Consider the following 24,356-nt stretch of genomic DNA (forward strand, 5'->3'; position numbering starts at 1 on the left):
GTTGCCAAAGACAAGCTGCTGCCTCCAACACTACTACGAGGCTTTACTTACCAGGGTCACAAGAAACATAAGCCATCAGCATAGTTACAGTGGAGGAAATAATTATTTGACCCCTCACTGATTTTGTAAGTTTGTCCAATGACAAAGAAATGAAAAGTCTCAGAACAGTATCATTTCAATGGTAGGTTTATTTTAACAGTGGCATATAGCACATCAAAAGGAAAATCGAAAAAAATAACCTTAAATAAAAGATAGCAACTGATTTGCATTTCATTGAGTGAAATAAGTTTTTGAACCCCTACCAACCATTAAGAGTTCTGGCTCCCACAGAGTGGTTAGAAACTTCTACTCAATTAGTCACCCTCATTAAGGACACCTGTCTTAACTAGTCACCTGTATAAAAGACTCCTGTCCACAGAATCAATCAATCAAGCAGACTACAAACTCTCCAACATGGGAAAGACCAAAGAGCTGTCCAAGGATGTCAGAGACAAAATTGTAGACCTGCACAAGGCTGGAATGGGCTACAAAACCATTAGCAAGAAGCTGGGAGAGAAGGTGACAACTGTTGGTGCGATTGTTCGAAAATGGAAGGAGCACAAAATGACCATCAATCGACCTCGCTCTGGGGCTCCACGCAAGATCTCACCTCGTGGGGTGTCAATGGTTCTGAGAAAGGTGAAAAAGCATCCTAGAACTACACGGGAGGAGTTAGTGAATGACCTCAAATTAGCAGGGACCACAGTCACCAAGAAAACCATTGGAAACACATTACACCGCAATGGATTAAAATCCTGCAGGGCTCGCAAGGTCCCCCTGCTCAAGAAGGCACACCTGAATGATTCTGTGGGTGACTGGGAGAAGGTGCTGTGGTCTGATGAGACCAAAATAGAGCTCTTTGGCATTAACTCAACTCGCTGTGTTTGGAGGAAGAAAAATGCTGCCTATGACCCCAAAAACACCGTCCCCACCGTCAAGCATGGGGGTGGAAACATTTTGCTTTGGGGGTGTTTTTCTGCTAAGGGCACAGGACAACTTAATCGCATTAACGGGAAAATGGACGTAGCCATGTGTCGTGAAATCCTTAACGACAACCTCTGCCAGGAAACTGAAAATGGGTCGTGGATGGGTGTTCCAGCACGACAATGACCCAAAACATACAGCAAAGGCAACAAAGGAGTGGCTCAAGAAGAAGCACATTAAGGTCATGGAGTGGCCTAGTCAGTCTCCGGACCTTAATCCAATAGAAAACCTATGGAGGGAGCTCAAGCTCAGAGTTGCACAGAGACAGCCTCGAAACCTTAGGGATTTAGAGATGATCTGCAAAGAGGAGTGGACCAACATTCCTCCTAAAATGTGTGCAAACTTGGTCATCAATTACAAGAAACGTTTGACCTCTGTGCTTGCAAACAAGGGTTTTTCCACTAAGTATTAAGTCTTTTATTGTTAGAGGGTTCAAAAACTTATTTCACTCAATGAAATGCAAATCAGTTGCTATCTTTTATTTAACGTTATTTTTTCGATTTTCCTTTTGATGTGCTATCTCCTACTGTTAAAATAAACCTACCATTGAAATGATACTGTTCTGAGATTTTTCATTTCTTTGTCATTGGACAAACTTACAAAATCAGTGAGGGGTCAAATAATTATTTCCTCCACTGTATAGTGTTTGGTCCAAAGTGCCACTGACACAGTAGTTTTTCCCTCAAAGTCTTCAGTGAATATATATACATTTCCTTTCAACCATATTTTTTCAAAGTCCAAACTGACTTCAGACAACATTGTTTCCCATGTGGTTTTAAAGCATTTTACAGCATTTGAGTTTTGAAAGTGATCTTATTGAGCAGTATAAGTGCATGTAGGTGTCAGACTCAGAAACAAGTTTTGGCTGCTTTACACAGCAAAATGCAAACGCAGTACGATTTCTTTGTGATTTTTACAATCCGATTTTTCTTCAAAGGCTTTTTGCTATTTTCACTGGATTTTAGAAACACAATCGCTAACTTTAAAAAAGGCCCACTCCCCAGTATAGCTAGCCAGATGTGCCCCCAGTATAAGTTAGCCACCTCCCCTGTATAGCTAGCCAGATGTGCTTCTGGTAGTTCCTCCCACCCTCCCCCAGTATTAGGTAGCCCCCATCCCCACTATAGTACTATAGATAGCTAGATATGCCCCCAGCATTACTTACCCCCTTCTCCAGTATAGATAGCCAGCTGTGCCCCCAGTATTAGGTCATTCCCCCCAACCCAACATAGATAGACAGATATGCTCCCAATATTAGGTAGTCGCATCCCCAGTATAGCCAGATGTACTCCCAGTATAAGGTAGCCTCCTGCAACCAAGTACAGATAGCCAGATGTGCCCCAAGTATTATGTAGCATCTCATCTTTATGACTCCCTCCAGCGGCACATGTGATGAGAGACACCACTAGAGGGCGTCAGAGTTGAAATGCTGCGACAGGGCTGAAGAGGGATTGCAGCAGCACTGACAGTGGATACAAGTCACTGTCACGCCCCTCTGCATATGGCCGAGCGAGAAGGAGCCTCTGCCTTTGCCCAGCCCTGCTAGTGATTCATCATGATTTGTAGGTACAGAATCACTATTTCTATGGAGTAGCAATATAAATTAATTTAGCTACAGATCACTTCCAGCTATCGATTTGTAGCCAACAACATGAATCAGATAGACAGCAAGTGTCACCAGCAATTCTGTCCAGCACGTTATTACATTTTAATTTGCTAGTAATTCAACAGACAGTAGTTACACTCATTACCATCTGTTGCTATTTTATACAGAGTTTCCAAGAGAAAAGGGTGAAGGCCTCATACACTTACTGGGTTGATAATGTCAGTTGTGTCTGTTTCTGTTTTCTGTAGAGGACTACATTCTCCATAGGGGCTATAGTGGGCTGGAGGAAGCCCCAGGTATGTCCCATTTTTTATTTTATTACACAGCTCAAGGTCCCTTTAACCAGTACACTATCCAACCACTGATTGATACATTGCCTAAAAATTGTCAGAATGTATTCTTTTTCTTTAACCTCCCTGGCAGTATGGACAAGTCTAACTCGTCCAGCAGTTTCACTTGCAAATTTTCACGTTTACTTCTTACACGCAGGTTCAGTTCTGGGAGAGTTTAATTTGCATTTGTTTGTAAGTCGAGTCCTGTGGTAACCACTTGAGGACCGTAGGCTTACACCCCCTTAGTGACTAGGCTATTTTTTTTTTCACTTTAGACTACTGCAGCTTTAAGGCCTCGCTGCAAGGCCATACAACTCAGCACACAAGTGATTCCCCCCAACCCCCCCCCCCCCCCCCCCTCCCTGTTGGTAGGCACAGATCACTCCCCCAATGTTTAATCTGTTTTATAAATATTTGTTTTTTCCCCCTAATACAGCTTTTTTTTTTTTTTTGTCCCCAGTTCTCCCTCCCTCCCCCCACCAGCCAATCAACGCGATTGGCGGTCCTAGGCATCAGCCGATGAAAGCCGATCGCTCTCCTGCCTCCCAGGGGGACAGCCCAGTCAAACGACTGTCCTCAGTACAGCACTGCCTTAGATCATAGTGCTGTACAGAGTAATTAGACAGTCTTCTATCGGAAATCGCTGCTGGGAGACTGATGGCAGAGCAGAACTCTGTCATTTAAGTGGAGATTTCCTGCAACCTCTTCCCCGTTAGGCGGTCCTGGGGCTGCCGCCATGTTCACGCCCATTGGCGTTACGTTATCGGCAAGAGATTAATCATGGTAAAACATTGATTAATGATGTACTTTCAGACAACTCTGGATTTAGACATATTGTATAAACTCTGTTCTTGGTTGTTTTCAATGTGCTTTTTATTAAAGGAGTATTGTAAGTCCTAAAAAAACAAAACTCATTCTGGGGCTTCTACCGGTCCCTCGAAGACATTCTGTGCCCAGGCCGGGACAAAACTTTTTGCGATTAATGTCGCAAGCCACTGCACCTGCATGGCCCTGGCTGCACGTGTCCTACATCCTGCTCGTCGCCTGGAGAATACTGCGCTGGAGGACCGTTTTGTCCCGGCACGGGCAAAGTACTGTCTGTGGGGGACCGAGAGAAGCCCCAGGTGAGACTTGGGGGGGCGGGGGGGGGGGGGCTGGGCTTACAGTACTTAAAGTGTTTTCAACTAATTTTAACTTTCATAGAATATCGTAACATTTAACAACAAAAATTATGCAATAATAAAAAAGTATTGTATATTTTGTACATGAAGACAGTTTTGTAAGTCTGAAATGTTGTAACTCAATTCATGTGCGAGCAGGGGACTGCCAGTATAGGGTAGCTGAACACAACCTACGCAGTAAAATAAAGACTAGACATAACATTTATATGTCACATTTCTCCTGGCAGACTCAAAGTGCTTCAGAGTTGCAGCCAATTAGGATGTTCTCCATGGGTGACCAGGAGCATTAAGGAGCCTTGCCCAAAGACTCCTTACTGTTTTAAGTACTGGCCTGTGCTGGGATTGAAACCCTGGTCAAAGGCTCGACCCCTAGATCTGCCCTTCCCTGTTTTGGCTATTTTCATTGTTGGGCTACTGGGCAGTTGGATAAGTTAGGAATGTGATAGCTAGTGCCACAAAGCCTCTGGAAGGACGCCGCTATCTTACTCCCCAAGTCATGGTTTTATTCACTGGCTACTCATGTGAAAACTGCACCCACTACCACTATACTACCGTAACATGTCTGACTGAAACATATGATAAAAAAAAAAAATATGCAATGTAAAAACAAAAAAGTAATATTTATTTACAAACAGCACAAATGTATCACTAATACACACCACGCATAACTACATATTCTGTGCCACACCATTCGCTAGGCTCATGGGATCACAACAAACATTTCTCAAAACATTTCACTGCTATCAGGGTGATAATATAATGTTCTAGTTCAAAACTAAAATCGTTAAAATATAGCAATACTACTTTACATATGAACTCCATGAAGTGTCATTGGATTTAGCACTGTATGGGAATAAGATTTGTTAGCTGCACACTCTTTAGTCATCTCATTCACACTTAGGGCCCTTTTCCACTTGCAGTCGCTAGCGTTCACGCTGAACGCTAGCGATTGCTGAATCGCAATTACCGGCGATTCCCCGACGTTCACGGCCGCGATTTTGCTATGCTATGCACTGCATAGCAAAATCGCGGCAAATATCGATCCGCCGCGCGTTCGCGTAAAAAGCGAATCGCGGTAGTGGAAATGACCTACCGCGATTCCTATGTTAAAAAGCAAACCGTAGCGATTGTAAAATCGCTAGCGGTTTGCGTTTTTGCGATTGCGCTGGTGGAAAAGGGCCCTTAAAGTCTGGAGATAACAAGAGAAACACATTATTTGCATCTGCAAGGACAAAATGGGTTATCTTTAAAGGACAACTGTAGTGAGAAGAATATGGAGTCTGCCATATTTATTTCCTTTTAAATAATACCAGTTGCCTGTCAGCCCTGCTGATTTATTTGGCTGCAGTAGTGTTTGAATAACACCAGAAACAAGCATGCAGCTAATCTTGGCAGATCTGACAATAATGTCAGAAACACCTGATCTGCTGCATGCTTGTTCAGGGTCTATGGCTAAAGGTATTAGAGGCAGAGGATCAGCGGATAGCCAGGCAACTGGTATTGTTTAGAAGGAAATAAACATGGCAGCCTCCATAACCCTCTTGCTACAGTTTTCCTTTAAACACAAAAGGATTCTGAGGGAAAAAAACTCATCAGTCTTAACACAACAAAAGATGTGAATGAAGTCCTGGGATTAAGCTGAATTTACAAAGAGCAGCAAGCAAGCTTTACTGCAGTTCCACATATACACATGTAAGAGACCAGCCTGGTTAATTTTCCCAAAAAATGTTCATCATATTAAAAATGAATCTAATTCATTCAGCGAGTAGTAATTAGAGCAAAGGGATAAAAAAACATTATTAAAGTGACACTGAAGAGGGGAAAAAAAAAAACTTATGATAGAATTAATTGTATGTGTAATTCATAGAACATTAACCTCCTTGCCGGTTCAATTCCTCCGGCAAGGAGGCAGCGCAGGAGGTTTTTTTTTTTTTTTAAATCATGTAGTGAGCCGAGGGCTCGCTACATGATAGCCGCTGAGCGGCGGCATCCCCCCACCCACTCCGATCGCCTCGATTGCGGTGGATCGGCGGCGATCGGAAGTTACAAGCAGCTAGCAAAGTGCTAGCTGCTTGTAACAAAAAAAAATTATGCAAATCGGCCCAGCGGGGCCTGAGCAATCCTCCTGCGCAGGTTACCCCGAACTGAGTTCAGGATAACCGGCAAGGAGGTTAATAGCAAAGAAAAAGAGTCTTGTGTTTTTACTTTCAATTATATAGCTCTTTTTTTTCATAGCATTGCATCATTCTATTACATTTTCAATTTACAAACCACACTGTATTTTATTCAGGAATAATGACCCTTTAAACTTCCCTTAAAAAAAAGAAAATCTTATCTGAAGCTGCCTGACATTGTTTCTTTGAGGTAAAAGTGCCTCAGAAAACAGCACTGTAGCCGACGAAACGAGAGCTCATAGAGGCTCTTTTGCATAGATAACAAGTAAAGTTTCTTAACTCTTCTTGTACTAGAAACAATATAAGACTCCTATCTGTGCGACTAATGTTCTGAACTTTAAATATTTTGTTTTTCAAAATAATATCAGTTTTGGTATGGGCTGGTGGTTGAAATATAAAGTATTTCTGAAATCTGTTATTTATTTCCACATAATAGTAAACATAAGCATGTACAGAACTGCATATTCTACCACCTCACACATATTCCTGGAACACACTATAAATTGCAGCTCCAGCAGATCCCTTTCTTCTCTGCACATCAAGCCCTCTCTTCCACAGGCAGCTGAAGGCAGTGCATTCACCACTTGTTAGTTGCTCTCATCCACCAACCGGGCACTTTCTAGAGCTTGGCACAGGCAGTGGACAGGTGTGCCCCACATGTAGTTGTATCTGACATCTGTGCACGGTTGCCCGAGATATTTTTCTTGCCGGGTAACGCCGGCACATATCCACGTGTTTTTAGGGAACGTTGCTATTCAGCTGCATGTAATTGCAGTCGTATGGTGCTTGTGGCCAGGAGCTGGGCAGCTGAACTCCACTCCTTGACAAACAAGCAGTTCAGCCTGATCTGAACTGATCTGAGTAAGCAGAAAAACGCATTATCTTTTAGGCTACTTGCACACCAAGACGTTGCGTAAGGTGCTACATTAAGGTCGCATAACGTGCACCTAACGCAAGGCCTGGTGCTCTTCGATGTGGACGTCAGAGTGAGCCGCGTTGTGCAGCTCACTCTGGCGTCCGTGATGCCGTGATGCGTACTCTTGGACGCATGCGGCATCACGTGGTCCCGCCGGCCAATCGCCGCACAGAGCGGTCACACCAGGAAGTAAACACTGCACATCACAATGTGCAGTGAATATTAATTAGCCATGTTCCTGGCCGCTCTTCGCTCCTCCCCAACATGACTGAGCATGTGCAAACAGTCTAAAGCGGCTTAAGCCGCTGTAACATGCTGCACTTTCGGAAGAACGTGCAGCGTTACATGTAACGCAACGTGGGCAGTGTGAACAGCCCACTTGTGTTACATTGCTGTACGTTGGGGGAGCGTTACAGGCTGCACTAACGTGTGCCTGTAACGTCCCTGTGTGTAAGCAGCCTAAGTGTCTTTACCAATAAATTACCTTTTACCCCATATATAGGTGATTGTCCTTACTTGGAGGTAATATTTATTTTTGGTTACTACTGTAGAAGATTTTTGGGGTGCCTCCTCCACCCTACTTTGTTACCAAACTAACTAAAAAACTGAATAGGCCAAACTTCCTACTGCGGAGGAAAAATTACTAGTAAAAAGGAAATGTAGTAAGCAAAAGTTTGTGAAGAGTAGGAGTTGTGGTCCTAATTCAGTAAACTTTTCTCCCGTGTATTCTTACAGGAGATGCCTTTACCCTTTACCAATAAAATACAGTTTTAGCCCTAAGCATCCAAAATGTGATCAAAATAACTTGTTTGAGATTAACTCAATTTTGAGATGACTTCTCTTACATTCTTACTTGCTAGATGCTAACCAGGTTAAGATGAGGAAAAAAATAAGTGGAAAAAAAAGGAAGAACAGTTTACTGAATGATGGCTTAATTGTTATTTGCAAGCAATTTTTAGGGTTCCATTTGCTGTATATACACAGTAGCTCCAGCATGCTGTATATACACAGTAGCTCCAGCACAGTGGGTTACGCTATTCCTAGAGCCTTTTACTGTATATCATTCTTCTATAATTCAGTGTAGACAGACACAATGCAAGCAAGCACACCAAACATGACAAGTGACACTATTATGTGGAAGGTCGATAGATCCAGCAACCAATCACTGCTCTTACAAGTCAGAAGCACAGCAAAGGAGCACTGCAAGGATGCAGTTACTGGATGCTGAAAAGCATTATAATACCAACAAAGCACAATACTGTATAATGTTAATGTACCATGCCTCTTTTTGCAGAATAAAAAGCAAACCATTTGTTGCACTTTTGCAGCTTTTCTGAAAGGACAACTATAAGCTAAAAAATAAATAATAAAAAAAAAAGTTAGATACCCCCTAAGAGGAGAGAAGGCTCTAGATTCTTTAGAGCCTCCCCGTTTCTCTCTGCATCTCCTTGTTCCACTGCAGGGTCCCCCATTCCAGCCTCCGAATGAATGACAAAGAAGCCTTCTTCGGGGCTCCTTGGAAGACCACAGAAGTACTCAGGTCTCAGAGTACTTCTGAAGAAAAGCTGCTCTGTACTGCGCATGTGCAAGAGCGGACTTGCGCATGCACAGTACAGAGCCACATCTTCGGAAGTACTTGGAAACCCAAAGATGCAGCCGACGGGAGATCTGAACACGGGCCCCGGCGGTGGATTGAGGGGACATAGAGAGGGACAGGAAGGCTCTAAGGGATCCAGAGCCTTCTCTCCTCTCAGGTGAGTATCTAACTTTTTTTTTTTTGTTTTAAAAGGTTACAGTTGTCCTCTAAACTGAAATTTCATAATAGCTGCCCAATAATATTCATAATACACTTGAAACATGTTTGGAAAGAAGAATATTCTAATAAAAACAAAAAAAGCTTATTCTACAAGTGGTCATATAGGATCTACAGAGAATCCACAAAACATAATAAAAGTGGCAGTTTGGTCAGTGATGATTTATCGCAGTGTTTAGTGCTATTCCTGATGTGCTGAGGTGTCAGTAGGAGGAGGTGGCTCGTCCTTGTTCTGTCCTTCTGTTTCTTCTTTCTTCTCATCTGCTGATTGTTGTTGTGGTTTCTCCTCCTTAGGCTTGACTACTTCCTGGAGGTTATATTTCCTAAACAGAGAATAGTCCTTCACTACACTCAAACAGCATATGCTTTTGATAATTTCCACCACAACTGTGTACTCTGGATTGCTGAGATCAACCTTGTTCTCTGGGTTCAGACTGCCAACAATTCCTGAAAACACAAAGTAGAAAATTAATTTCCAATCTCTGAGATAAGGCAAACAAAAATTCTAAGCATCTGTGTGTGACACTATTGTGTGCATAAAGTTGGGATCTAATCAATTAGCTCTTCAATGCAGGCTTTTATTAGCATTGCATGCAATTTGGGCGTACTGGGTGCTTCTGGTGTCTGTTTTTTGCACAAACTGATGATAATCAACTCCCACCAGTACTGTGGAATACCCAGACATCTCATGGCAACCAGAACCACCTAGAAGGTATAAAGAGCTAAAAGAGACCAAACGCCATATACCAGTGGTTCTGGATGTGCAGCCATGCTTTTACAGTGTACCAGAGATGAAAATAAGTAACGATTTACCCGGGGCTTATGAATAATTATGGGTGTGTGTGTGTGTGTCAAGAGGTAGGAAATTTTTGCCATGGGGCTGCAACATATATGCTCAGAATACTCACTATAATTATTATGAACCCAACTGGTGATTTTGTGTAGCCAGTATGATTACATAGTAAAGTTTTTTTGCACAAATGTGGCCATGAACACCTAATACCTCTCAGTTGGAAAGTGAATCTTTATTGAACATACACAGCCGCTGATAGACACCTTCCACGACCAAAAACACAGACAGAGATAAAAACTATTTCTGCGCAGAAATAACACATAAAACCAAGGTGCCAACCCACACTTCCCCTAGTACCATACTCTAGGCTTCTGTGCATGGAGTCCGTCATAAACTCTCTGCTCCATGCACACAAGCCCAGCCCACCCACAGCTCTCACTCCACCCAGCACCAAGCATACAGCAGCTGCCTCCCCCTAATGGGGATAAGTCCTTAGATGTTAAGCAGTAGCAAGCAAGCGTATTTAGTAAGCATCAGGAGATTTGAGCCAAAGTGCTGATATATGAAGCAGAAAGCAATCTCAACCAGACATCAATATCCCATAGTTCATCAGTGACACACAAGGACTTGTTATACTTGCAGTGCTCCACGATCTGAGGTGGCTCGGTTCACCCTTCTGTTCCACTCCTCTCCCCTTGTCCACAGGCCAGTCCACCGCTATGATTCCCTCCACTCCAGGTGTCATTAGCAGATTACCCGGAGGAGTAGCAGGCAGGACATTCCCATCTACAGTCCTGGGGGGGCGGCTGAATGTCACCGAGCCTCCGCACACGCAAAGTCTCTATATGCTGATTATATACTGGTTCATCTCCTCCGCTGTAAATACATCAGGTATAGGTACGCTTGGTACGCGCCTCCGCATTGCCTTGTCAGGTCAAGATGTGGTTGACAGGCGCTTTTGGGCTGCGATGCTGCGGGCAGTGGGGAACGCTAAGTCCGCATGGTGTGGCGATTGGCTCCTCCCACCAACGTTTCGCGTCACATGACGCTTCCTCAGGGTGTGGTCAGTGCACACAGTGTTCGCCTCTTTATACGAAGGATCATTTCCTTCACAGCATGACACACGCCTCCATGGTGATGTCATTTTTTGTTCATTTCAACACAGCTTTATTGCTATAGGTAGTCCATGCCGGGTTCACAGGTAAACATGCTAAATTTTCTTCCGCCAGGTCAGCTTCTCTTATTGAGTGGTTCACATCTCAAACCTTGTAGCTATTTCGTCATCTTATACAGCCATATTTTTTATATAATAACATTTCACAGTTTAACTGGCGTTTTCTATTCCACTCCACTGCCATCTAGTGGGTAGCTGTAGTACTTCCAATACATTTTCATTTCTGGTCCCTCATTCATTCAGACCACATTCTCACTATCCATTTATACCCTTTACCCCCACTACTCCACCCCCCTGGGGCATGGGATCCATGGGTTAGGTATTGTGGACATTTTTATACAAGAGGGGTCTGTACAAGGGATCATCTGCTATTTTGAGACTTATTTGTCTTCCTTTTATTCTTTACATCCCTTTTGTCTCATATTAGGTCCTCTCTAATACCACTAAAGATGACCTCTTTTTGTCTGTCTTATTTGTAGGCAATCTGTCTCAAGAAGGGGGTTAAATTCAGGTCAGAGTTGAAGCCATGGGGTTCAATAGTGTTTAGCCTGTAAATCCACATCGATTCTTTGCCCAAAAGCACATCATCAAAATCCCCCCTCCTCTCAGAAAGGTTTAATTTGTATATAGCCTTAACCTTAGTGCCCCTTAATGAGGCGCCATGTTGTTCTCTATAATGTTTGTATAGGGGCATTTCCACCTCTCCCTCTTCAATCTCACGAAAATGTTCCAAGATTCGTGATTTCAAATCTCTTTTCGTTTTCATCTTCTGATGCTTACTAAATACGCTTGCTTGCTACTGCTTAACATCTAAGGACTTATCCCCATTAGGGGGAGGCAGCTGCTGTATGCTTGGTGCTGGGTGGAGTGAGAGCTGTGGGTGGGCTGGGCTTGTGTGCATGGAGCAGAGAGTTTATGACGGACTCCATGCACAGAAGCCTAGAGTATGGTACTAGGGGAAGTGTGGGTTGGCACCTTGGTTTTATGTGTTATTTCTGCGCAGAAATAGTTTTTATCTCTGTCTGTGTTTTTGGTCGTGGAAGGTGTCTATCAGCGGCTGTGTATGTTCAATAAAGATTCACTTTCCAACTGAGAGGTATTAGGTGTTCATGGCCACATTTGTGCAAAAAAACTTTACTGTGTGTGTGTGTGTGTGTGTGTGTGTGTGTGTGTGTGTGTGTGTGTGTGTGTGTGTGTGTGTGTGTGTGTGTGTGTGTGTGTGTGTGTGTGTGTGTGTGTGTGTATATCGACTTACTCATACATACATACATACATACATACATACATACATACACACACACACACACACAGTACAGACCAAAAGTTTGGACACTTCCTCATTCAAAGAGTTTTCTTTATTTTCATGACTATGAACATTGTAGATTCACACTGAAGGCATCCAAACTATGAATTAGCACATGTGGAAGTATAGTACATAACCAAAAAGTGTGAAACAACTGAAAATATGTCATATTCTAGGTTCTTCAAAGTAGCCACCTTTTGCTTTGATTACTGCATTGCACACTCTTGGCATTCTCTTGATGAGCTTCAAGAGGTAGTCACCTGAAATGGTTTTCACTTCACAGGTGTGCCCTGTCAGGTTTGTCAGTTGTGTTGCGGAGAAGTCAGGTGGATACACAGCTGAGAGTCCTACTGAATAGACTGTTAGAATTTGTATTATGGCAAGAAAAAAGCAGCTAAGTAAAGAAAAATGAGTGGCCATCATTACTTTAAGAAATGAAGGTCAGTCAGTCCGAAAAATTGGGAAAACTTTGAAAGTGTCCCCAAGTGCAGTTTCAAAAACCATCAAACGCTACAAAGAAACTGGCTCACATGCGGACCGCCCCAGGAAAGGAAGACCAAGAGTCACCTCTGCTGCAGAGGATAAGTTCATCCGAGTCCCCAGCCTCATAAATCACAGGTTAACATCAGCTCAGATTAGAGACCAGGTCAATGCCGCACAGAGTTCTAGCAGCAGACACATCTCTAGAACAACTGTTAAGAGGAGACTGTGTGAATCAGGCCTTCATGGTAAAATATCTGCTAGGAAACCACTGCTAAGGACAAGCAGAAGAGACTTGTTTGGGCTAAAGAACACAAGGAATGGACATTAGACCAGTGGAAATCTGTGCTTTGGTCTGATGAGTCCAAATTTGAGATTTTTGGTTCCAACCACCGTATCTTTGTGTGATGCAGAAAAGGTGAACGGATGGTCTCTACATGCCTGGTTCCCACCATGAAGCATGGAGGAGGTGTGATGGTGTGAGGGTGCTTTGCTGTTGACACTGTTGGGAATTTATTCAAAATTGAAGGCATACTGAACTAGCATGGCTACCATTGCATCTTGCAGCAGCATGCTATTCCATCCGGTTTGCGTTTAGTTGGACCATCATTTATTTTTCAACATGACAATGACCCCGAACACACCTCCAGGCTGTGTAAGGGCTATTTGACCAGGAAGGAGAGTGATGGGGTGCTGCGCCAGATGACCTGGTCTCCACAGTCACCAGACCTGAACCCAAGCGAGATGGTTTGGGGGTGAGCTGGACCGCAGAGTGAAGGCAAAAGGGACAACAAGTGCTAAGCATCTCTGGGAACTCCTTCAAGACTGTTGGAAGACCATTTCAGGTGACTACCTCTTGAAGCTCATCAAGAGAATGCCAAGAGCATGCAAAGCAGTAATCAAAGCAAAAGGTGGCTACTTTGAAGAACATAGAATATGACATACTTTCAGTTTCACACTTTCTGGTTATGTACTATACTTCCACATGTGTTAAAATCATAGTTTGGACGCCTTCAGTGTGAATCTACAATGTTCATAGTCATAAAAATAAAGAAAAAGCTATGAATGAGAAGGCGTGTCCAAACTTTTGGTCTGTGTGTATGTATGTATGTATGTATGTATGTATGTATGTATGTATGTATGTATGTAAGTAACAATAACAATAATATTTATATAGCGCTTTTCTCCCTGGGGACTCAAAGCGCTGTGACCCTGCATTATGCCGTCTCAAAGGCTCGGGAAAAGAAGTGAGTTTTTAGCCTTTTTTTAAAGCTGTCCAGAGAGGGAGCCTCTCGTACTGATTGTGGAAGTGAGTTCCATAGAGTAGGGGCGGCGTAGGAAAAGGCCCAAGCACCAAATGTTAAGTGTATCCTGGGAATAATCAGCTTCATCTTGTTGGCAGAGCGGAGGGTGCGTGGAGGGGCATAAAGTTCCAATAGATCCACTATGTATTTGGGTCCCATGTGGTGTAGAGCCTTGAATGTCAGCAGGCAGATCTTAAAATTGATTCTCCATTTTACTGGTAACCAGTGAAGAGTTTGCAGTACTGGGGTGATGTGTGAGCTGCGGGGGGCATTGGTTAGGAGTCTGGCTGCAGCATTCTGTACTAGCTGTAAGGGGCACAGAACCTTTTCTGTAGATCCGATGAGCAGGGCGTTGCAGTAGTCTAGGCGGGAGGATACAAATGCATGAACCAGGGCAGGTAGGTCTTCAGCTGGGATAAGGTGTTTGATTTTTGCTATATTTCTTAGATGGAAGAAGGAAGACTTGACGACAGCTGATATCTGCTGTTTGAGTTTTAGATTTCCATCCAGGATCACCCCAAGGTTTCGCACAGAGTCTTTATACTGTACAGTATCTCCCCCAATTGCTAGTTTGAGGTGGTGAGCGTTTTGAACTTTATCCATCATGTGTGGACCACCTACCACCAACACCTCTGTTTTGTCAGAGTTCAGCCTCAGCCAGCTGGTGTTCATCCAATTTTGTAAATCCACTAGACACGCATTTATGGATGCTGATGGGTCTTGGGTGCCAGGCTTGAAGGACAGATACAGTTGTGTGTCATCTGCATAACAATGGTATCCTAGGCCATAGTTCTGGATTATTTTGCCCAGTGGGAGCATGTAGACTGCAAAGAGTAATGGTGATAGTACAGAACCCTGTGGAACTCCATAGGGAAGTGGCACTGGATTAGAGTAGTGTGTGCCCAGACATACTTGCCGTGTCCTGCCAGATAAAAAGGTCTGAAACCAGCTAAGAACAGTACCCCTTAGGCCACAGTAATTCTTCAGTCGCTGGATTAGTATTTCATGATCCACAGTATCAAATGCTGCAGACAAGTCAAGAAGAATCAAAATTGAGCAATCACCCTTGTCCCTTGCAGTAAGTAGATCGTTCATTACTCGGACTAATGCTATTTCAGTGCTGTCCCTTTTCCTGAATCCTGACTGAAAAGTATCAAAGATGTTGTTATCTGTAAGCCTGGCTTCCAGCTGGTTAGCGACTACTTTCTCGATAACTTTTGATAGGAATGGTAAGTTCGCCACCGGTCTGTAGTTGGTTACAGAATCAGGATCTAGTGATCGTTTCTTCAAGAGGGGTTTTATGATCGCTTTCTTTAGTTCTTCTGGGAAAAGTCCACTTTGCAAGGAGCACTGAGTGATTTTGTGAAGTGCTGGCCTGATCAGCTCTGGGCACTGCATTAAGGATCCAGTTGGGCCAGGATCCAGGTCGCAGGTAGTGGGGCGGAGACTTTGAATGAGCATTCCAAAATCTTCTTCACTCAGAGTTTCAAAGACTTGCCATGGTGGTACGGCAGTAGGCAGATGCAAAGTCCAGTGGTCAATTGATGTTGGTGTAATGCTGGCACGGATGGGAGACACCTTGTTTGTGAAGAAGGCAGAGAATTCTTCACACCTTTCCCTGGAGAATGTGGTTGGGGCTTTTAGGCAGGAAGGATTGCAGAGTGATTCCACTGTGTGGAAGAGTTGACCAGCTCTGTTGTTGGCTGTAGATATTTTGTGCGAGATAAAGTCTGATTTTTTCTTGGTTATTGCTTGTTGGTATTGTCTGAGGTGTTGCATTAGGCTAGATTTGTGCTCTTCAGACCCCGATTTACGCCACTGTCTTTCAAGTCTGCGCCCTTTCTTTTTTAGATCCATGATGGTTTTGTCAAACCAATTAGCTTTCTGCTTTTTGGTTGCCGATTTGGTGCACCATGGGGCAATACTGTCCAGTGTTTCATATAGTATGTATGTATGTATGTATGTATGTATGTATGTATGTATGTATGTATGTATGTATGTATGTATGTATGTATGTATGTATATATATATATATATACACACACATATACATACATATATACATATATATACATACAGTGGAGGAAATAATTATTTGACCCCTCACTGATTTTGTAAGTTTGTCCAATGACAAAGAAATGAAAAGTCTCAGAACAGTATCATTTCAATGGTAGGTTTATTTTAACAGTGGCAGATAGCACATCAAAAGGAAAATTGAAAAAATAACCTTAAATAAACGATAGCAACTGATTTGCATTTCATTGAGTGAAATAAGTTTTTGAACCCCTACCAACCATTAAGAGTTCTGGCTCCCACAGAGTGGTTAGACACTTCTACTCAATTAGTCACCCTCATTAAGGACACCTGTCTTAACTAGTCACCTGTATAAAAGACACCTGTCCACAGAATCAATCAATCAAGCAGACTACAAACTCTCCAACATGGGAAAGACCAAAGAGCTGTCCAAGGATGTCAGAGACAAAATTGTAGACCTGCACAAGGCTGGAATGGGCTACAAAACCATTAGCAAGAAGCTGGGAGAGAAGGTGACAACTGTTGGTGCGATTGTTCGAAAATGGAAGGAGCACAAAATGACCATCAATCGACCTCGCTCTGGGGCTCCACGCAAGATCTCACCTGGTGGGGTGTCAATGGTTCTGAGAAAGGTGAAAAAGCATCCTAGAACTACACGGGAGGAGTTAGTGAATGACCTCAAATTAGCAGGGACCACAGTCACCAAAACAAACCATCGGAAACACATTACACCGCAATGGATTAAAATCCTGCAGGGCTCGCAAGGTCCCCTTGCTCAAGAAGGCACATGTGCAGGCCCGTCTGAAGTTTGCCAATGAACACCTGAATGATTCTGTGAGTGACTGGGAGAAGGTGCTGTGGTCTGATGAGACCAAAATAGAGCTCTTTGGCATTAACTTAACTCGCTGTGTTTGGAGGAAGAAAAATGCTGCCTATGACCCCCAAAACACCGTTGCCACCGTCAAGCATGGGGGTGGAAACATTTTGCTTTGGGGGTGTTTTTCTGCTAAGAGCACAGGACAACTTAATCGCATTAACTGGAAAATGGATGGAGCCATGTATCGTGAAATCCTGAACGACAACCTCCTTCCCTCTGCCAGGAAACTGAAAATGGGTCGTGGATGGGTGTTCCAGCACGACAACCTATGGAGGGAGCTCAACCTCAGAGTTGCACAGAGACAGCCTTGAAACCTTAGGGATTTAGAGATGATCTGCAAAGAGGAGTGGACCAACATTCCTCCTAAAATGTGTGCAAACTTGGTCATCAATTACAAGAAACGTTTGACCTCTGTGCTTGCAAACAAGGGTTTTTCCACTAAGTATTAAGTCTTTTATTGTTAGAGGGTTCAAAAACTTATTTCACTCAATGAAATGCAAATCAGTTGCTATCTTTTATTTAAGGTTATTTTTTCGATTTTCCTTTTGATGTGCTATCTGCCACTGTTAAAATAAACCTACCATTGAAATGATACTGTTCTGAGACTTTTCATTTCTTTGTCATTGGACAAATTTACAAAATCAGTGAGGGGTCAAATAATTATTTCCTCCACTGTATATATATATATATATATATATATATACTGTATGTGTATATATATATATATATATATATATATATATATATATATATATATATATATATATATATATATATATATATATAAAATTTATTTTTATAATATTTTTCTTCAAAAGGGCTCACAAGCTTCCAAACTTTGAGGGCCCACATCAGCTCCATTCTCACCTCTCGCAATGATATTCTTTACAATAGCATCCCAATTACAGATAGTATCATGGGTGTGGATCCTGCAGTGATTAAACAGGAATCCCCAGAATGAAACTTCCCTTCTAAGGAATCTGCTACCTCCAGCATTAGGAAAGCTCATCCCTCCAGCACAACAGTCAATAACACCCTGATGTACAATAGATGAGGCTCCAGCACAAAACGGGAGATATGCTCACAGCAAGTGAGAGATACTGAGATCCCAGGTGCAGAGGTGCCCTTGCTGTAGTCACAAAAGATATAAGATGCTGGAGGGTCAGTAAGTCTGCTGGCAATGATTAAAAACGTAAACCTGTCTAATATAATTTAGTCTTTGAGACTCACCTTCACTGAGTGACTGGGCAGCAGAACTGACATTCCCAGTTTAAGCATCTTTGTTAAGACCTCTGTGGAATGGCTCTACTGTAAGAAATAGGTTATATCTGAACCAAAGAATGGTCATCAGGTGGCAGCCATTTAACCCTGAGCACATGGAATTGAGCAATAGTCTCCACTTCCTGCTAAATTGACCTTAGGTGGAGTTAAGTTTAAACCTCCTGAAAAGCATTCATTCAGCCAATCATAGAGCCTCTTACCCCCCAAAAAAGTGATGTGTACTGAGGGGGTGGAGTCAACAAACAATACATTCTGTGCATGAGGGGGATAGGGAATCTTCTGCCTCTGATGCTGGCTGGGTAAGGAAGCATGGGAACTATGAGGGGGGTCTAATGTGGGATGTACTTTACAAGGTCTTGGGAAGCTATACTACGGCTCTGTATTAATTAATTCATTGTGTGGATTACCCCCTGTGGTTTTGGTCTTATATTGTAGAAATGTTGTGTAAATGTTACTTTCTGTACATGCAATACAAACTTACATAAAATATAAACTTTCTTTTGCCTAGAACTTACAGGAAATAGATATTGTTGTAATATCAGATTGTTGATAAAAATGTTTTCAACAATATTGGTTTCTTAAGCCCCATACACACTGTGACGGTTCTGAGACCACAGAGCCCAGAGACACAGTATATAGTGGCAGATTAAACAAACCCCACTGGCGGGGTGTTTATTGGGCACACAGTTCACACGAAAGTTCAAACTATTACTTGACAATCCACAAGTGTCACAGAAGAGTCCCAATCCCAGCTTCACAGGCAAAACAACACAAGTCCCAGTAGCTCCACAAAGAGGTGCAGTTCTCACCATTCACCACATCCAGTATCCATTGGACAAGTCCACAACACCAGCTGAACGAGGAATACAACAGTCCAGGGCCACGGGACCCTCCGCATTACAGCAAGTCCTCTCTGGTTCCTGGCCGCATAGGAGATTATCCTGGGCTAACCACAGGACCCGTGAGCTGCTCTCCCTTCCACAGACACAATCCAACTGCCTCACATGAGGTGCAAGCATGATACCAACCCTCCTCTACATTGCCTAGCTGTCTGCCTCCTGCCGAGACCCAGCCACTGAGCAGCCTAGATAGTAATTGGCTTTATGCTGATAAGCTGTATCTCTGATGTCTCCAGGGCATAGGGGATGGTGAACTTTCTATGGGACAGCAAACACAGTACTGTGCATAAAGGCTCGTACACACGTCTGATGAAAGGCAATGACGGGTCCGTCATCACCTCCCGCTGGGCGGGTTTTCAGCAGACAGTACAGCAGACAGTACAGCGTGTGTACAGTCTGTCGGTGGACTGATAAGGCTGTTTCCAGAAACACCATTTTGCAAAAAAGGGTGTGTGCATCAACCAAGTGAACCCTTAAATACCTGGCTTAGCAGATGAGGCCTAATTAGCTTATTAACTGAGGCATAGCTCCAGCAAATCTGCATTCGCTTTCGCATGCCAGGATTTGCAGGGTTTTGCCAACTAATTCACCGCAAAATTTTTGCCCTGCGGGGGATTAGTTTGCGCAGCATTTAGCACTTATCCAGGATCGCCACGTGGAGGCCCCCCCAGGATCCCAGGAAAAGGGGGGCCAACAGGGCACTCCAAGCACCCTCACTGCTCAGAGACCCTGCAGCCGCCCCCCCGGGGGGGAGGCTGAGAAGCGCGGGCGCCCCCCCCAAGCGGGTTCACTTGGTTGATGCACACACCCTTTTTTGCAAAATGTTGTTTCCAGAAACAGCCTTATCAGTCCACCGACAGACTGTACACACGCTGTACTGTCTGCTAAAAACCCGCCCAGCGGGAGGTGATGACGGACCCGTCGTTGCCTTTCATCAGACGTGTGTACGAGCCTTAAGAGTCTGCAATCCTAATCCAATCAGCCATTGTCACACACATGTTCAACAGCGGACTTTTAAGGTGCGTATACGCACTACTACAGAGAACGACGGGTCCGTCAGACCCTCCCGCTGGGTGGTCGTTCTCCCGACAGTAGTGCGTGTGTACAGTCTGTCTGCAGACTGATAAGGCTGTTTATGAACGATCCGCTCAGAAACAGCCTTATCAGTCTGACAGGCTGTACACGCACTACTGTCGGAAGAACGACCGCCCAGCGGGAGGGTCTGACGGACCAGTCGTTCTCTATAGTAGTGTGTGTGTACGCACCTTTAAGCAGCACAATTGTTGAACAACTTTTGGCATGAAACAAGTTGAAACAGCTTAAAAAAAAAGTCTCTTGCTATTGTTCAAAAAGCTGTTAAGACTGATAAGAAGTCAATCCAACTGTTGTGCTGGGTACAAACGATGAGATTTTCTGGCTGATTTAACGGCCGATCGATCGCAAATCGATTGACCAATCGATAGATTTGCGGCCGATTTCTATCAATTTTAATCAATTTGACATGTTGGAAAATTTAGGAAGATTTGTTGAGATTGCTTATCATTTTGCATTGGACCTAATGGAAATCTGATGGCAAAAAAATGCCAATATTTTGAAAGAATAAGTTGTTGGGTGAGGTCCTTTATGATGTGAAGAATCAAAACACAGTCCTCTTTAGGGGCAGTCCACCTTGCCCACTATAACTAATGTATCACTTTAGAAAAGGACTCATATAGTGAATGCAATCTCAGGATTACAGACAAATTTCCAATAGAAAAAGCTTTATTGATACATATACAAAAAGGTATGTCCAAAAATAGAAAGGTATAAAAACACACAATTCTTAAATATTAAGCAGTGGGTCCTCATAGAGCCAGAGACATGCCATCAGATCGATTTTCAATAGATTTCATACTGAAATCTATCGGAAATCTGTTCCTAGTAAAAAATGTTCCTAAACACATCAGATGGATCAGAGATCTATCTGCTGCTAATATAACGAGTGTATGGCCACCTTTACTGCCAGATCGATTATTTCCAACAATTTGTCTGATTTGCTTTCCGATCTATTTCCGAGCATTTTCCGATTGATTTCCGCGCACTTTAATAGGAAATCGATCGGAAAATGCTCGGAGATCGATCGGAAAGCAAATCGGACATGTTCGAAATAATCAATCTGATAGTAAATCTGCCAGAAAATCTCAGTGTGTACCCAGCATTGGACTGACTTCTTATCAGCTTTTTGAACAATAGCAAAAAAACTTTTTTTTAGCTGTTTCAACTTGTTTCACAACAAACGTTGTTCAACAATTTTCTTACTTAAAAGACCGCTTTTGAGCGTGTGTATGGGGCTTTAAGGCTCAACAAAAGTCTTTAAAATGCACAATTATCAAACAACTTTCGTTGTTGAAACTAACAAAAAAAGTTGTTTGCTATTGTTCAAACAACTGATAAGACACAGCAACCATTGGATTGACTTGAGCTGCATCTTATCAGTTGTTTGAACAATAGCAAACAACTTTTTTTGGTTTGTTTCAACAACAAAAGTTGTTTGATAATTGTGCATTTAAAGTGGATCCGAGGTGAAGTTTTGATCTTTTCATAAAATGTGCCCCTTACATAAACTTCATAGGGCAATCTTCTTCCAAAATGCTTAATTTTTTAAAAAAAAGTACTTTATTTTTTATTAATCTAATGAAGCCCCCACCCCCTCAGCTCTCCAGCGCCTCGGCGCTCCGAATCAAATGCCACAAATGCTTATGGGAGCTGGACTGGGGAGGAGGAGGCTTTTGCTGGAGGAGGAGTAGGGCGTTGTCAGTCAGGGAGCAGCTGAACTCACGCGATGCTTGTGTGAGCAGCACCATAAGGACGCACTTCTGTTCTCAGCAGCTCCAGCCTTTCCTCTAGTGACAGTTATCACTCTTCTGCAGTCTCCCAGCGTCACACAGTAATTGGCCAGTGTGGCATGTGTGTGTGACTAGAGCCGAGCTGGGAGCACAACAGCACGGCGTGTGTGTTCAGCAAGTCTGAACAGCGTGACAAATAAGGGAGGAGGAGGGCTGCGGCAGCTACTTTCACTTTCTCACCCTCCTTGTAGCTGCCGCTGGTTTAAAAACAGCAATAAATCAAGGGGAGAACGTTAAACTTTTTGGGACTGGCTGTAACAGAGCTCAGAGTGAGTGAAAGCAGAGCTCCCAGAGCAGCTTTCTCGATCCTCCCCTCCCCCGCAATGGTGCTTTCTCTGTGAAGGAAACAAATGGAGAAGTCACGCTGCAGGGAGCTGGAGGATCTGATGTCGGGTATTCTCTGCTGTAGTCCCTGACTAACTCTTGAACTTTTATTTCTCCCCCAATCCTGGCTTCTAAAACCCTGCACTGGCTAACCCTTTCCTCCCCGTTAGCAGGCTGCAGATCTCTGAGCATGCACGAGATTTCAGAGGGAAGGGGGTGGCAAGAGGAGTGGTGAGACAGGTGAGGGGTGGAGATACAGAGCAGTTTACCTGTGTAATGATGACAATCACAATATGGCTGTAATTAGGGTTGCCAGGTGTCCGGTTTTACACCGGACAGTCCGGTTTTTGTGCGCTGTGTCCGGTGCAAAAAGGCATGCTAAACCGGACAATTAAGTTGTCCGGTTTAGAGCCAGCCCCCCCCCCCCCCGCCCCCGCAGCGCAGGAGGAGAACAGCGCAGCAGAGAGAGAGCTGGGAGCAGCGGTGGAAAAGGGGGGCAATCCCCCCCCCTTCCCTCACCTTAGGGTGCTCTCTCTCCCCCGCTGTCTCCTCCAGGATGATGTGCAGGCTGGCGAGTGACTGCAGGCGGAACTTACCTCTGTGTCGCTCCAGCGCCGGAAGTTCGGGTCCCGCAGCCGCTGAGATTCGACTCAAAAAAGATCCGGATCAAAGATCCGAATCATTCATGAGCCGGACAACACTAATCAGTCTGAATAGTGTTGTCCGGCTCATGAATGATTCGGATCTTTGATCCGGATCTTTTTTGAGTCGAATCTCAGCGGCTGCGGGACCCGAACTTCCGGCGCTGGAGCGACACAGAGGTAAGTTCCGCCTGCAGCCACTCGCCAGCTTGCACATCATCCTGGAGGAGACAGCGGGGGAGAGAGAGCACCCTAAGGTGAGGGAAGGGGGGGGAGATTGCCCCCCTTCTCCACCTGGCTACCTATTCTGGGCACATATAGCCCCTGGCTACCTATTCCGGGCACATATACCCCCTGGCTACCTATTCTGGGCACATATAGCCCCTGGCTACCTATTCTGGGCACATATAGCCCCTGGCTACCTATTCTGGGCACATATACCCCCTAGCTACCTATTCCGGGCACATATAGCCCCTGGCTACCTATTCCGGGCACATATAGCCCCTGGCTACCTATTCTGGGCACATATAGTCCCTGGCTACCTATTCTGGGCACATATAGCCCCTGGCTACCTATTCTGGGCACATATAGCTCCTGGCTACCTATTCTGGGCACATATACCCCCTGGCTACCTATTCTGGGCACATATACCCCCTGGCTACATATACTGGGACATATATACCCCTGCCTACGTATACTGGGACATTTACACCCCTGCCTACATATACTGGGACATATATACCCCCTGGCTACATATACTGGGCACATATATCCCTGGCTACATATACTAGGAACACTGGCTGTTTGTCATTATGTGCATTTAGTGGTGAAAAGCTGTCTCTTTTGTGCATTTACTGGTGAAAAGCTGTGTCTTATTATGTGCATGTACTGGTGAAAAGCTGTCTCTTGTGCATTTACTGGGGAAAAGCTGTCTCTTATTATGTGCATTTACTGGCGAAAAGGTGTCTCTTATAATGTGCATTTACTGGTGAAAAGCTGTCTCTTATGTGCAGTTACTGGTGAAAAACTGTCTCTTATGTGCACTGGACCAGTACTACTGGTGAGGACAGTTAGTGACATGGCTATGTACTCTGTAATGTGCTGCAGAAGATGTCAGTGCGATATAAATACTATAATTTTTTTTAAAAAAAAGCCCATTGCTTAGCCCCAATCTACATAAAAGTGTGCTTCTGACTCCGCCCCTAACTCCACCCCCTGTCCGGTTTTCTCCATCAGCCGACCTGGCAAACCTATCTGTAATGATGACAATCGGAATATGGCTGCTGTCATTGTATCACAGTAATAAATAATTATAT

At 43.8% G+C, this 24,356-nt stretch overlaps 1 protein-coding gene across 1 annotated transcript in view; it reads right to left on the reverse strand.

Moving 5' to 3' along the window:
• Nucleotides 1–4,743: 4,743 nt before the first annotated feature.
• ERI2 (ERI1 exoribonuclease family member 2) overlaps nt 4,744–24,356 on the reverse strand; it is a 196,613-nt gene continuing 177,000 nt past the window's right edge. The window contains exon 12 of the mRNA XM_068244808.1: nt 4,744–9,492. Coding sequence (XP_068100909.1) covers nt 9,227–9,492 — 266 coding nt within the window. The 3' untranslated portion in view covers nt 4,744–9,226. The remainder of the gene's footprint in view (nt 9,493–24,356) is intronic.

The sequence above is a fragment of the Hyperolius riggenbachi genome, chromosome 7, assembly GCF_040937935.1.
Source record: "Hyperolius riggenbachi isolate aHypRig1 chromosome 7, aHypRig1.pri, whole genome shotgun sequence".
Taxonomy (NCBI): Eukaryota; Metazoa; Chordata; class Amphibia; order Anura; family Hyperoliidae; genus Hyperolius; species Hyperolius riggenbachi.